Consider the following 15688-nt stretch of genomic DNA (forward strand, 5'->3'; position numbering starts at 1 on the left):
TATTTGGTTTAACTTCTACAACGTAGCGGTCACTTATGTCCAGTGTCTGGTCTTTTTAGAACAGCTGAACAAATATTCTGTTAACTACTTAATTTTAGCAAAAGATTACATTCATTGTATAGATAGCAAATCTTATAAATGGCAGCAGTTCAATTTGTTTGTTAGTAAAGTCTTTCTTAAGGTTATCTCATAATTTGACTTTCATGCATCAAAATCTTGTTCCCATATAAAGATGTTGAGTTCAGCCCAGAGGCTCCAATCTGTGGAATAAAATCACACTCTACTCATAAAATTAATGTAAAGTTAAGACAATATAATTGGGATACATTTTTCTCACATCTTACCTTATTTTGCTTTAAAGTGAATTGTTAGCAGAGAAAAAACAACAGGAGACAGTCCTAATTGATGAAATGGAGAATTCAAGGGTGCAGATAGCTCAAGTAAATGAAGAACTAAACAAAATAGTTGGTGAGCTGCAGAATGCTAGAATTGACTACCATGAAGGAAGACGCCAACAAAAGAGAGCAGAGATGCTGGAGAGTCTCAAAAGACTTTATCCTGATTCTGTGGTAATTGGATGGATTTATTTATGTTCTTGAGGTTATAATTAGATTTGAGATTTGCAGTTGTAGTATATATGGCAGCATGGGGCTTTCTGTGGCAATCTTGAATATGTTTTAACTTTCAATCTATTTATGTATCCTAGGGACACTTGTAAATGGGAATGACAATGCAAATGTACTACAAAAGAACAGTAAATTTATTAAATTCAATCTTCATGAATTTAAAGAATTGAGTGATTGAACTGACACCAACCTTCAGATTATGAAAGTTAAAAATTAGTTTATCGTGCCATCGATGAGCATGCTATTCATTCATGACTTTATTTTTACAAATTTCAAATGGGAGTATCTATGTAAAAGTTAGAATGATCAAAATTAAGAGCGGCACTGGCATTTTTTGGCTGAGCTAGAGTTTTATAGTGTGGTAGGATGACAGAACTGGAGAGCATTTTACCCTAAGGTTGTGCTAGTGTATATGTGTGTATATTTTAATAGAAGTGGGAATGCAATTTTTTTTAACTGCAGAGAACTTCAGTTTCAGATTATCCATTATGGTAAACTGTTAAACAGTATATTACTTCACTGATACTAAAATGTTATCAATTATTTTAGGCTTGTGTATAAGATCTAATATATATGGGTTGTATTCTTCTTTTAGAGGATACAGTAACATTCAGAGCTGTCAGTCAAGATGCAAATTGCTTAAGCTTCTCCCATTTTTGTCCCCAGAAAGCTATACTTTGTCCTGAAATGTATATGGCTTTATTAATTGCTTCCTCATCTGTGAAAGGTTTATCATTTCTCAATTTGTTATGTTAAGTTTGGAAGACTGCTTGACTTGTGTCATCCTATCCATAAAAAATATCAGCTGGCCGTTACCAAAGTCTTCGGCAAGTACATGAGTGCTATTGTTGTGGCTACTGAAAAAATAGCAAGGGATTGCATTCGATTCCTAAAGGAGGAAAGAGCTGAGCCTGAAACATTTCTTGCTTTGGATTACCTTGATGTAAGTTTTTTCTTTTCATCAGCAAATTAGTTGTTTTAAGATTGCTTAAGGTAGAATTTAAGTTGTATAAGGATATATAAAATGTAAGTGTTTAAGCACAAATAAAGCTATTGTAGAGACATTATATGCCTCAAAAGGTTCCTTACTGCTATAAAAACTCAAACCTTTCCCCTTTCTGCACTGTGTACTTAAGACCCTTTATTGTAATTCTATCCCTTGGTTGCGCCTCCCTCGTGTAACTGGTTTTACTGTCTTCGGTATATGTTACATCATGGTTTTATAAACTGATTCCTTAAGCCATATAGTAAAACGGATCTGTCCCTAAACTTGTAGCATTTTAGAGAAAACTGCTATAGAGGCCTGCAATTCAGACTTGTGCCCCAGGTTGTCCATAGTTTAGTATTCTGTCCCAATATGGAATTCTGTTTGTGTTGTAGTTTGGCTCCTGAAAGAGCTCAGATACAAAGTTCTTCTGTATCTTGAGAAAACATTTCTAGCCCTTTTTGTATTTACTAAAAACATTTTAACATAAATTCAGCCTATTGGAAACTGATTACTTCTGTAGATAGAAGTAATTTTATACTTCTGAAAGTAGTATTTTCATAGATGAAACTCTGTTTCATACTAACAAAAAGCTTGTTTTGTAGTCAAACTGGAATCAACTATTAATTAATGGTCCATTGTAAAATGCACAGGACTCAGGCAGTGTTTTTAGTGGGTAACTGAATTCCAACTTGAACTGTTACGGAACAACAGCTGCATGACTTGATGCTACTTAGCCTTAGCTGCCTCCTGTTCTTTTGTAAAGTAAATTCACATACCTCACTGAGGTCATCAGTACTGTTTTTTGAGCCAAAGTTTAAAAATTACTTCAACCCAACTTCTAATCTTGAGAGCCTTACTGCTTTGCCTCTCCTCTCACTCAGCAAATTAGGCCACTCTTCTAATCAGGATTTTGTGCCCCCTGCAGTAACTAGTGCCATAGATGCCAGTATTTCTTTAATATCATAAAAGAATTCTGGCCAGAGCCAGATAACAGGCAAGTGCTCTCCAAAACTATCTGAAAACCTTTTAGGCTGTCAAGGAGTCTTCTAAGTCTTTGGGTGAAGTACCCCAGATAGACTGCTGTGACCGCCTGTTAAAATGTAACCCTCTCAAATTCAAAGGCAGGGGGTCTTTGCCTGGACTGACAGGAAAAAAGGATAGTGGCTCTTTTAAGGACCTTCCTCTCGGGCATTGGGGAGGAATCATCTGAGAAGTTGGGTAGTCTGGTAGGGATCAAGTAAACCATTGGCCCCTGTGCACTTGGAGGAATGTGTATATACCCTGTCCCTCCAGCCTGAGTTTCTTGTCAGATCAGGATTAGCAGCTCCTACTATGGGGATTAGTGTAGGACTGGGTTTTTGGTCTGCCATGGGCATTGCATTAGTTACCTCTTTGGGGATAGGGAAAGAATTTTTCCCTTGCTGTCAGATTGGCTGGGGCAGTGTGGTTTCTTCCACCTTTGCCACAGCAGCTCAGGCACCTGATGGGGTTGGACAGGAGATAAGATTCAAGTTGTTGGCCGTTTAACAGATGGAAGGTGTCAGCACAGGTACGTGTTTCATTGGAAGGCCATTTCCTGATATTCCAAAATCGGAAGTGGACTTAAAGGAAAGTGTCCCCTAAGGCGGGGAATGAGCTTCCTAATGCCTGGTACAAGCAGAACAACCCCTTTCCCTAGCCCCTTAATCCCTACATGAGGGAAGAGCAGTGGGGTCCCAGCAACATTCTGGGGACCAGCTGTGTAAGGGTCGGGGACTGACAACAGCTCCCCACCATGTGGAAATAATAAAGGGAAGGGAATCATGACCAGGAGACATTGCTTGATAGCTCCCAGATGAGTTAAGTTAATAAAGCTGGAGCCTAATTAAACCACATCCCCTGCATCTAGGTCGGTCTTCCCATATGTCCAGGACAAAGATGTCTCTTCCATGGAGACTTTAAAGGATCTGTGTGGCAGGAAACTGCAGTCTGGCTTCAAGAAAATAGATGAATTGGTCATTAAAGTAAATCCTGCCTCTGCAGCCATGGGAGAATCATTCAGCAGTGGAACCAATATGATTCTTGTGCATAGGAGAGAGATATGGGAGGCTCACAAGTGGATGCATGCCGGGGCAGTGGAGCCCTGTTAAGCATATTCTTCCACTCCAAGGAGACGTGGTATTGCAGGAAGGGTTATTGCAGCCTTTAGGTCTCTCAGTGGCATGACAGACTGGACTAAGTGTGATTAATGTCAGTGGCAGCTGTGGGTGCTCAGCATAGCTGAAAATCATACCATACTTATTTAGATGTCTGTGTGTGATTTTGATGCCCAAGTTTAGGTGCCCAAGTTTGTGTGTTGATTCTCACATGAGAGAATGCTAGTGATTGCAGTGTGTTAAATTGTTTCCATCAGTAATTGGGGTTTAATTGAAATAAAATCACTGTACGAGAACTATGACAGAATCATCATTCCCATGTTAAAATTGAAAACCTGTTACTGCCTTTTAAATTTGATATAGGCAATCACTATTCTAGGCACTGATTCGGGGAAGCAATTATGTGTTTTGATCCATAGAGATGGATTTAAGCACATGCTTATGTATATGCTTAAGTGCTGTCCTGATTATGGATGCTTTTTTGAATCGAAGTCCTAATGTTTTTACATAAATCCTAGCATCTTTGATTGTGGGTAGATTTTTAATGTTACTTTAATGCATGTTTTGTCCAGTTTTTATTTACTTTAATAAATGTAAATTCTGTCTCTTCAGAAGGCACAGGTATTACCGAAAATATGGATGTTTGTTGTTAACTTTGTTCATGCAGTTTACTATCCCACCAAGGTACTTGTATCTCATTATTTCGGCTAGTTCTCCAGAAGATTGTTTTTGCTTTTTAGATTAAGCCCATCAATGAAAAATTAAGGGAGATAAAAGGATCTAAAATGATGATTGATGTTGTACAGACTCCATTTACACCCCTGAAAAAAGTGATTCAGTTTGTATGTGGGAATGGTCTGGTCTGTGAAACTGTTAAAGAAGCAAGACAGATAGCATTTGATGGACCAGTGAGGTTGAAAGTAAGAAACTGAATTTTGTTTCATATGTTGTTTTCATCAGGTGGATTGCAATGATATGTTTAATACCATTTGAAATAACTTTGTTCTATAAATATTCTACAAAATATGACTTAACTAAAAACTATCATATTGCTCTCGCCAGTTTACACAGAAAGGAACTTAATCCCCTGAAATTTCACATAACCCATCTCTTTCCAGTGTGGAATTTTTCTGGAAAGCTCGGAGGGAAAAAATTAGAAAAAGAGTTTTAAATTAGGGTGCTGAAATATTTCCCTACAGTTGACTCTTTTTTTCAAATGCTCCTTTTTTTTCTTTTTGCTTGTTATATTTAAAATGTTTGGCTGAGAAACATAAAATCTGTTTTATTGGCTTTCTCGCAGAGAAGTGCCTTCATATGTTCTTGAGGGATTCCTTTGTGAGCATGTGTGGGAGGTGCAGACAGAAGTTTTGCACTATATGGTTGAAAGTCTCCCTACTTCATTCTGCAGTTCCTCTCCACTGACGTTTATACACCATAATAGTACATGCGGGTAGCTCCCTGTCATGTACCTTCTGAAGATTTGTTAAAGTCTGCAGAATGGGAGCCCTGCTATGATAGTCCACTTTAAATATAAAATATATTAAAAGTTCCATTTCCAGTTCATGGGATTAATTTCTGATATGCTGTAACGCTAATTTATATTAAAACATTACTCACTGCAAAATAACACTACTTGTGTCAGTTACACAATTCTTGTAGCTTGCTCAGTATAACTCTGTGTAAGCAAGGGTTTGGGGGCATGGTCCAACTAAGTATGGAGGTTACTTATATATAGTTATGTTCACTTGTTTGCTCAGAATTTGGTCCATTAGCTGCTAGAGTATTGCAGATGCACAATTTCTAACCTAATTCCTAACTAAGTATTGCAGATGCACAATTATTAGTATTGTTCATTAAAGAAAAGAAAATGTCTTTAATTTTCAGACAGTGTCTCTTGATGGAACTTTATTTTTGAAATCTGGAGTTATCTCTGGAGGGTCAAGTGACTTGAAATTTAAAGCTAGATACTGGGATGAAAAAGAGATGAAAGAAATGAAAGAAAGAAGGGATAGGTTGATTGATGAACTAAAGGTAAGTCCACTAAATAGGCAATTCTACCTTAACACTAAAGGCAAAATGGAATAAAAGTTATGAATGGAAAGACAGTCTGAGGAACTGTTCAGTTTTTGTCAGCTTTTAATTTCAAGTTAATTTATTTCATTCCTGATTATTTTATTTTTAATGCAGGATGGGGGTAGTGGAATTAGTAGTGGCTTGTTGATCAGAAGTGTTGCCTGCCTGTTACCTTTGTTCCAAAAGGGAATGCAGTGTGACTGCATGCAGCTGGGCCATTCGTTTATCTGTAACCCACACTAACAGTGTAATTTTGTTTCCCCCATCTAGTGCATAGTTTACTATTTCTGGGGAGATGAGACCAAGCTACTCTCTTAGTGTGCGTTACGTAGATGGAGAATTGCCTAACTGCTAAGAGCTAGTTTTGCTATAGAAAGTATTGTGGTATGGTAGGAGCACTTTGTGTCTTTCATCAGAGAAGCTTTTTGAGGCATTGCTGTAGTGACTAGTGAGAATAAAATTGTAAGCATGCAACAGAGAACAATCTTTCATGAATTGTGACTGTAAAACTTGATTTCATAGATTTTGTTGGGAGGGCCAGAGCAGTAATTTATCAATTTATGCCCTTTTACACTAGAAAGTGAACCAATGTTTGAAAAGCATTTTCAAATATGCCCCACACCATCAAAACTTAACTTGATTGTGGTCAGCTGGCTCACGTAGATGTGGCTTACCTGTGCTAAATTTGTCTAATTAAACACCCTGTTAAATGGAAGTCGGATTATGATCATAAAGATATTTTCTGGCCTGTGAATAGAGTATTATGAAGTTGACTTCTGTTTTTAAAACGTACTTTTTATGTATATTTTCTCATACAGTTTTTGAAATCTGTTTTAGGAATTAATGAAGATCAAACGTAAGGAGACTGACTTGAAACAGTTACAGGCACAGTGCCAGGGAACTCAGACCCGGCTCAAATATTCGCAGAGTGAATTAGAGAATATTAAAAAGAAACACCTTGCTAATTTCTACAAGGTAGTACAGAATAACGAAGCACCTGTTTTTTCCTCTGGTTTGGTGATCTTAGGCCTGGTCTACACTGGGGGTGGTGGGCGGGACCAATTTAAGTGATGCAACTTCAGCTACATGAATAACGTAGCTGAAGTCGACGTACTTAGACCTACTCACCACGGTGTCTTCGCTGTAGTGCGTCAGTTGCTGATGCTCCCCCGTCAACTCTGCCTGCACCTCCGGAGTCGACGGGAGAGCGCTCAGCTGTCAATTTATCGCATCTCAATTAAATGCGATAAATCAACCCCCACTGGATCGATCGCTGCCCTTCGATCCTGCGGGTAATGTAGACAAGCCCTTAGGTTATAATTTTTATGCTTAATAAATGTTGTAGCTAATACTCAATACAACATCCACAAGCTTAGTAGATCTTATATTTATTTTCTTTATGTAGTTGTTGGAATTATATTTAGCAAGTAGTGGTTATGATTAGAGAATTAATAAAATTAGAGAACAAGATTAATTACTATATTAAAGCAACGAGGCTTTCTTTTAGGTGTTACTGTTTTTAAAAAAAATTTGCTTGACACTCACCTAAACTTGATCGATAGTAGCCCTCGCAAAAAGGTGCATGACTCAATAAGTCTTAGCTGGTATGTTTATTTGTAATATGTAATTTGCTTTCTGTTCTGTAGAATTGTAGCCATTATACTTAAATCAATAATAGTGATTTCAGAAAAAAAGTTGTAACTCCTTAACTCAACACAAGATAAATAGCCATAGTGTCAGAAGCATCTATTAATATTTAGAATATCATTCATTTTGTTTAAAGAAACCAGTATAAATACTTATTTCCTTCTTCCTCTTTGTAATTAGGAAAAATCTAAGCTGGAAAGTGAGTTAGTAAATATTAAATCACAATATGCTATGCTGAATGAAGGACTGTTACAAAGAGCAGAGAAAATTGAAGAGTTTCAAAAGAAAATGAATGAGGTAACACATTGTATAATGTTCATGACAAATTATGGAGTTACGAATGGTTTACAGCAACTTCTCTGTAGGGTTGAGAGTGAACTCATGCAATTATGAAACCTTTAGTGTCTGAACAGTAGCTACAGTCTAGATGTTCTGAAGCACTCCAGGGAACATGCAGCATGCTATACTCTTCTACCAGTGATGTCATCCTAAAAATTAATATGTGTGTTTCAACATCCAAATTTTAACAGTTCGTAACCTTAAAATTCTGAATCATTTTTATTCAAACCAGAATTTTGTACTTCCTAAGTGAGCAATATAGAACAAAACAAAACTAATTTGAAGTTTCAGGTGGCCTTTTTTCATTTCCATAAACACTACAGTTTTATTTGGAATAATGGGAGGGGGGGAATTTCCTCTGTTCAAGTAACTTTAAAAATACACTGAAGTGATTTTGCTGAGACTCCAACAAAATATTCACAGCTGAGACAAAATGTAGAAGGTTTCAAACCAAAGGGAATTAGTTTATTAAAGGAATATTAAAACAGAAACTGGAATTCAACCTTAACTGTAGTGTTTGCCATCATGATCAAAATAGTCTATATATCAAAATTCATGGTGGTATAATATAAAGGTTTTATTTGCATTAATTTGAGATTATTGCAATGCTCACAAGTGTCTCTGTGGAACATCTCAACCCTTTGTCACACCATAAAATTAAGCATTTTTGTATGCCACATAGAAATTATTTTAGAATTTTTATTTTTCAATTTTAAAAATTTAATTGACTTTTTTTGTATCTCACTACTTATAAAAACAGGTTTCTTAGTTACTGTGAGTCAACTATACAGGGCTTGATAGTTGAAATACAGTTCTCACCAAAAGCACATTTTCCAAGCATGTTGTCATTTCCTGTGTAAATAATGTAGTGCTTGCTTTTATAGCAAAAGAAAATGTAGATTAAGAATTTCCTAAGAATAGTGTATCTATTGATGGTGTTAAATAAGCCTGAGTATTGATGTGTTTATATATGGTGTAGTTTTTGGCATTACATTTAACTTACAGCTGTTTGTGAGAGCTTTTATTTTTCTTTCAGAGATCCATATGAGCTTGTGCTGCATGTTTTTAAAATTTTGTTCCTCTGATAAGTGCAAAATGGAGTACTCACTGTATTTGTATGTGTCCCATTGTCCCTTTAATTTTGTAAGCATAATTTTCCAAATCTTCAAACTCATTTATCTGTTTATTATTTTTAGGTTAACCATTTTCTAGTCTGGGGAAAGTTTTTTTTTTTGCTCTTTTTGTCAGTAAGAGTAACCTGTGGTAGTTGTACTGCTGTGATTCCACTGTATAAATGTGGAGAAGGGAATAGGATTTCTAACAGGGAATAAGCACTCTCCTCTGTGGCACAGAGCTTAGCTTTGCAGAAGAATTTAGGGGCAGGAATGGGCCTGGAGGATCGGCAGCTCTGCATACCCCATAGCCTTCTCCTTTTTCATAGAGAGTGGGAGCCATGGGTAGGAGTGTGAGGCTGATATTCCAGTTTGATACCTTGAATTGTCTCTGGAGTAACACTGCTCCTGCTCTGGCACAAACGGCTGAAGTAGGGATTCCTCTCCTCATCCTATGAAGTTCACTCGCACTGTCTGGTTATTTGGACTTCACCTCCACTTTGAAAATTCCTAGTGCAACTAAATTCCCAGCAGCTTTAAAATACATTATGTTTCTAAAACTTCTTTAAAATCTTGCCCAAAATATAAAACATCTTTTTTTATAAAATGTTTCTCTTACGTGAATTAAAAAAGTTTAAGTAGTTTTTTTGGGTCGTTTGTTTAAAGGTTGAAGATGCTGTATTCCAAGACTTCTGTGAAGAGATTGGGGTAGAGAATATTCGTGTATTTGAGCAAGAACGTGTGAAACAGCAGGAAGAAACTGACAGAAAAAGGTGTTTTTCAAACAAATGAAAATTGCTGTAGGCTTTATCAAAACGAATATACCGGTAATTTAGTAATTGCATAGTTACTGTAGGAAGGATTGCCAAAGCCCAAGAGATTTACTGCAAGATGTCAGATTTTCTCCATCACAACCTATCTAGCAACCCTAACAATGTGGTAATGTGCTTATTACTGGGAATTAGCTTCGGTATACTGTCTGTCTGGGGCTACTATGCCAGCTGCAATATTAGTCCACAGTAGTGTTTCACAACAAACTGGTTAGATAAGAATATATTAATAATACTGTACATTTGACATTATTACAGTATTATATATATAATATAGCAATAAACAAGAAGAATAATCTAAAAACAGCCCAGAGAAATAGTTTTATCATTAAATTTGTGAAAACATTAATGCTATTAATCAAGGTGTAGTGGATTAATACTCTGCCTCACTACACGAGGTCATGCATTTCAAAGGAGAACCAAATGTAAGGACGTAATGTTTCCCATATAAAAACACCCGATGACAAAATTAGAACCTCATACAAGATATTTTCAAATTGATAACGTCAACAATAGGGATTTCATTCACATACTTAAGTGACAAAGGACAAGTTTCTTTCTTAGAGGAGAGTCAGAAGCACTGGAGACTGGTCTTCTGTTCAGGATTGGATATGAAGTCATCCCCTTACAATCTTATAGACTGAAAACTCAAAATAAGGATTACTGTTCATTTTTTGTATCCTCAGCCAAGCAGACAGTGATTCATGGACCTTAGAGTTGTTAACTTTGCCTGTATTCTAATACAGATTGCCAGTAATAGAGTCCAATTCCTTTTCTGCACCCAGGTTATCTGTTGAGTCGGTCATTCTGATGTGATGTCATCTCGAAACTTACTGAGGACAAAACACTTTCCTTGCATGTGGCTGAGATTCAAATACTTGTACAGGTTCATAGTTGAACAGGATTTTAAACTTCAGAATAGTGGATATGCTCCATTTTAAATCCTGGTTTTAGATCGCAGAGAATTGGTTCAAATGAGGGTGGTTTTAAAAAGCTGATAACAGAACAATAAAAGGAGAAGCTTTCTGTATCGATCATGAGTACATACCTTGTACTGAGAAGCGAGAAGCACTAAACTTAGTGTTATTTTGTTTCTGATGGGACAAAATGTTTTTGTGGAAGTAGTCATCAATGTACTCAGGACGAACGAGAGTGGGGTTTTTATTACTACTTTCAGTATATCTGCGAGATACTTCATTTGTGGATTGCATACTTATTCTGCAATGGTCATCCTGTGTCTAAATTATCATGTTAAATTTAGTGTGCTCTTTGCATTTATATTCAGTTATTCTGAAGTAAAAACGAATGGGGTACATTTGTTTTGCAGTCTTTTTTTATGGACACTTTTAAATCAGTGTTAAACTGATTTCTGAGTGTTGGCCAAAAATAATGTTGTTACGTTATGTTTGGCCAGACTGGAGTTTGAAAACCAGAAGACACGATTGAGCATTCAGCTCGAATACAGTCGTGGCCAGCTACAGAAGTTGCTGAACAAGATCCACATGTTGAAGGAGGCAGTTCGTAAGGATGAGGCTGAGATTGTCAGGCTAAAGAAGGTAACTGTTACATAGCAATGTCTAATTGCAGGAGAGAGGGAAAATATAGAGAAGCATTATTTTAAGTGAACCTGATACTTATTTATAAATGTTCAGAATATTCAGTTGTATACATTTTAACTTTGAAACAAATATGTTAAAATAACATGGTATATGAACTGGAAAAAGAAAATATTAAGAGCAACTTTAACTCTGTCTGCTTGTACATGTGCATTACAGGAATGTCTTTAATTGCATGAACACGCAACATGTATGTATCAATGGATATAGGTAAACATGCAGTTAAAATATTAATAGCACATTGTTGAGGTTCTTTAGCAAATTTTACTAGTGACTGCTAAACTAGTAAGCATTTATATCATGCTTTTCATCTTCAAAATACTTTACACGTAGTAAATATAGTCAGCGTAAAATAACTTCAGCATAACTGAGCATACAGAATGGCCTCATATTTTTGTATGAAGTAGTTTTTAAAGTTGACTGTACATGTAGATACTTTCTTTGTACTTGGCTTTTCTTAAAATTCACTCTTAAAAAATCGTGAGCATATGCAGTAATAAAAAGTTACACATTCATATGCAATTAGCATTATTTTATCCCTTTATATTGATAAATTGTCTATCCATGCGAAGCAGTGAAAAGGAAAGTGATGTTGCAGTGTGTTAAATAAAAGATATATTACTTAGATGTTTATCCCACATAAACCTGCTCCATATTGAGAATGATGCCAGGTACATCTCTATTTTCCACATCTTTCCATTAAAGTAAATCAAATTATTAAAATACAGAGGAAAGGTGTATTTCTGGAGAGGGGAAAATAATTTAGCATCAAAATAAAATTTTTTCAAAGAGTTCAAAGCATATGTTCCTCTTTTGTGATTAAAATCCTTTCCCCTAAAATCTGATTGCATGGGCTGTGAGTAAATGGGAGTTTATGTGTGAGAAGGATGGAATCCTCTCTCCAATGCTGAGGGAATTTTGGGAGACTATTACAATAGCCCATGGACTATAAGAGTTCACAGCATCTGTGCCCCCACACTCCGTTTTGGTGGTTTTGGATAGTGGACCTATGTAGTCATGAAGCTGCTGGCCATGCCCCCACCAGTGTCTGCTGTGGACAGGGCTGTCTCTGCAGGCTTTCCATGAATGCCTTCTTCCCAGTGCCTTTTAGGCTTCGTCCACTCTTGCTGAATTCAAAGACAAAATTCCTATTTACTTCCATGTTGTAGGGTAAGGGTCTTTGTAATCATAGAGAATGGGATGCTGTTTTAATTTTATCAAAGCAAAGAAAAAGTATCTGAAAGTTCTTTGAGTGTGTGTTGGCATGGATCCTGCTATATATTCTTTTTTCTAGCAATGGGGCCACTCATGCATCCTTAGCTTCTTCATGCTCCCATACAAGAGCGTAAAGGTGAGGCAGTTGTGACCCTCCCTTAGTTCCCTCCTACTGCCCGTGGCAGCAGTGTGGAACCTAATGTGTGTCTGTCTTGCTCATGCTTTAATATTAGCTATTCTCATCCAAACTTCATAAATCTTGTGAAGATTCTTTAGAACAGCCTTCATTCTCCTTATTTTAAGAAATTGGAACAGAATAAAACCCAAGCTGATTGATTTTCTCTGACGCAAGGTCCCCCTCTACAGGTCCTTGTAGACTTAAAACCCACAGGCCTCATGCCTCACTCATTTTATCTTATAACATTGATTCCATTTGCATATGGGCACATCGGGCACCTGATCCCAAGCAGGTGTTCTGCACCTCATTCTCCACTTGCATCAGGAGTCAAATGACACAAAAGACTGAACCTCCATCTCCTGGAGCAGTCAATGAAGGCAGCATCAGAATCCCTGGGGGTTTGAGGACCTCCATACCAGTGAAGCATGCACTGACCAGGTGGGTGATGCCTACGAACGGAGAATTCTGGACTGAGCAAAGAGCCAACACAACATCCATGGCACTGGATTCACCTAGACCTTCAGATCATGCCCTAGACATTGAAACAGGGCACCGACTGCAGTCACACACAGCAATAGGGCAGAAGCTCATGGCAATGCTCAGTGTCCACTTATGTAGAGAGTCCCAGTAAGATATTGGGGGATAACCCCCCTCCTTCCCAAGCCTCAACCGTCACTTAAGATGAGTCAGGAAAATAACAGAGTGCTACGCAGCAGACACCATTGGTACCAGGCTGGATACTGAAAGCGCCCCTACATATGCACTGGCACTGGAGGAACAACTGCGACCTGTGCCAGATCCATACCCAGCACTGGAGATATCCCTTGGTACCAGCACAAGCCTGATACTGCTGGCGCCTTACCTATTGGTGGCATCTATGGAGGAGATAAAGCCATCTGTCCCCTCTGACTGAGCGGAGAACTGTCCCAGATAAGATCCATCAGCGGATCTCAGGACTCCATCACATCAGGATTGGCACTGGTACAACCACAATAACCTCCAAGCCACCCATATGTTTACAGGATGCTGCCCTGACTGTTCTGGAAATACTGAGGCCTACCATTCCAGGTGTCGAGAAACCACATGCCTCTAACGGAAAAAAAAGGAAAAGGTGGTCCTCCCCAGTGATATCACTGTCTCCAATAATACCTGAGTACCAGGAAGAGTGGGACCCAGAGGTATGAATGCAGCAGCAGCAGCAGCAGTCGTCTTCCAAACTCTTGCCCCGCAGAGGACCTGTCTTTGTCAACTCCAGATGAAACAATAATTTCAGCACTGATGCTGATCCTAGATGATTTTAGGGCATTCTAGGAGCTCCTGATACAGATCAGACACCTTGGAGACCAAGAAATCTCAATTTTTTTTTTTATATATCCTGTCATCCCTGGGACTAGCCAGAATATCTCTTCCTAGAAATGAGATCTTTAGATACAGAAAGAGTGCTGTGGTAAATGCCAGTCACCTACTGACTATGAAATGCATAGAAAAATGATATCTAGTACTGAAGGAATTGAGTATTTCTACTTGCACCTCAACCCCAGTTCCTTAGTACTCCTGGCTGTCCATGTTCACCAGAAACCCAACAAAAGAAAAGGATCCCAAAAGACTTAACTGTTTGGGTGAAAGTCCTCCTCTGCTTCATTCAAGCTGCAAGTGTCAAATTTGCCAGGTTGTCCTAACCGAGTACAATTTCTTAATATGGGATGGGATGCCACTCAACAGACCCTGCCTCTTCCCCCCCCCCCCCCCCCAGAAGAAAGAATAGCTTAATTACCTTGTTACAGTGGGCCAGGGGGTAACAGAGTCAGCTCTTCAGGCTGCAGTGGATGTGGCAGATACCACAGTCTGGTCCATGGCCACAGTCTGTTACCATGTAAATAGCATTCTGGCTTTAGGCATTCTTCATGAAATGCAAGCCATAACTGAGGATTTACCATTCAAAGGATCAGAACTATTTAGTGAGAAAACAGCACCCTGTAGTTGCTAAAGGACTCAAAGGAGATGTGGAGGTCCCCAGGAATCTGTATGCCTCCAGTGTACCATCATCGATCACAACACCAGGATAGGCAACAAACACCTCCATATCCCAATCAGTCTAAAAATCTATAAAAGTACGGAAGAGGTTGATAACTCTTCTCGACACCAGCCGCACACAGCACTGCATTCATGCGTTGGCAGACTTGATAGTTTGGTTGAAAGCTGCACTGACGCTAGTCAACTGAGCAATCTCTTGAGCACCAGCCTCCTCTCGTCCCACAAGGCATGGTTGGACATCACCACTAACAAATGGGTGCTAGAGATTGCCACATGCTTATACCATCCAATTCTTCTCCCTACCCTCTTCCTGTCTCCTTTCTCATCCCTCTTCAGGGATCCTTATCATGAGAGCCTTTCACAAACAGAATTGTCCTCGTTACTCTGGCTGGTAATAATAGGAGTTACCTCAGGAATACAGGGGAAGAAAGTCTATTCACTGTATTTTCTTATTCCAAAAAAGAAGGGTTTTTGGTCGTGTCCTATACCTGAGGAGGCTCAACAGATAAACATGCTGTCTCAGATTCAGGATGGTAATGCTTGTGTGCATCACTTTGAGGTTAAGACTGGTTTGTGACTTTCAACTTGCAATATCCATACTTCCCTATTACCATCTACCTGGCTCATAAAGTACCTCAGATTTATAGGGGGACCAAAGCATTATCTATACAGAGTCCTACCCTATGGACTGTCCATGGCACTGAGTGTATTCACAGGTTGCCTAGCAGTGGTAGTGAGATATCTAAGGAAATAGGCACTGCGTGTCTACCCATACCTAGATGATAGGCTGATCAGGGTCAAGTCCCAGGACTGAGACCAAGACAGCTCTACATTGAATCCTCTCCTTGCTCTCCTAATTAGAGCTTCTAATGAATTATGAAAAATGGTCTCTCAT

At 38.3% G+C, this 15688-nt stretch overlaps 1 protein-coding gene across 3 annotated transcripts in view; it reads left to right on the top strand.

Moving 5' to 3' along the window:
* SMC1B (structural maintenance of chromosomes 1B) overlaps positions 1–15688 on the top strand; it is a 64051-nt gene that overhangs the window by 22625 nt on the left and 25738 nt on the right. For all 3 annotated transcript variants that reach the window (XM_073315998.2, XM_073316012.2, XM_073316005.2), the window contains exons 9-16: positions 362–569; positions 1384–1569; positions 4490–4669; positions 5634–5780; positions 6660–6797; positions 7650–7766; positions 9587–9693; positions 11165–11306. In XM_073315998.2, coding sequence (XP_073172099.1) covers positions 362–569; positions 1384–1569; positions 4490–4669; positions 5634–5780; positions 6660–6797; positions 7650–7766; positions 9587–9693; positions 11165–11306 — 1225 coding nt within the window. The remainder of the gene's footprint in view (positions 1–361; positions 570–1383; positions 1570–4489; positions 4670–5633; positions 5781–6659; positions 6798–7649; positions 7767–9586; positions 9694–11164; positions 11307–15688) is intronic.

Source organism: Lepidochelys kempii, chromosome 1 (genome assembly GCF_965140285.1).
Source record: "Lepidochelys kempii isolate rLepKem1 chromosome 1, rLepKem1.hap1, whole genome shotgun sequence".
Lineage (NCBI taxonomy): Eukaryota > Metazoa > Chordata > Testudines > Cheloniidae > Lepidochelys > Lepidochelys kempii.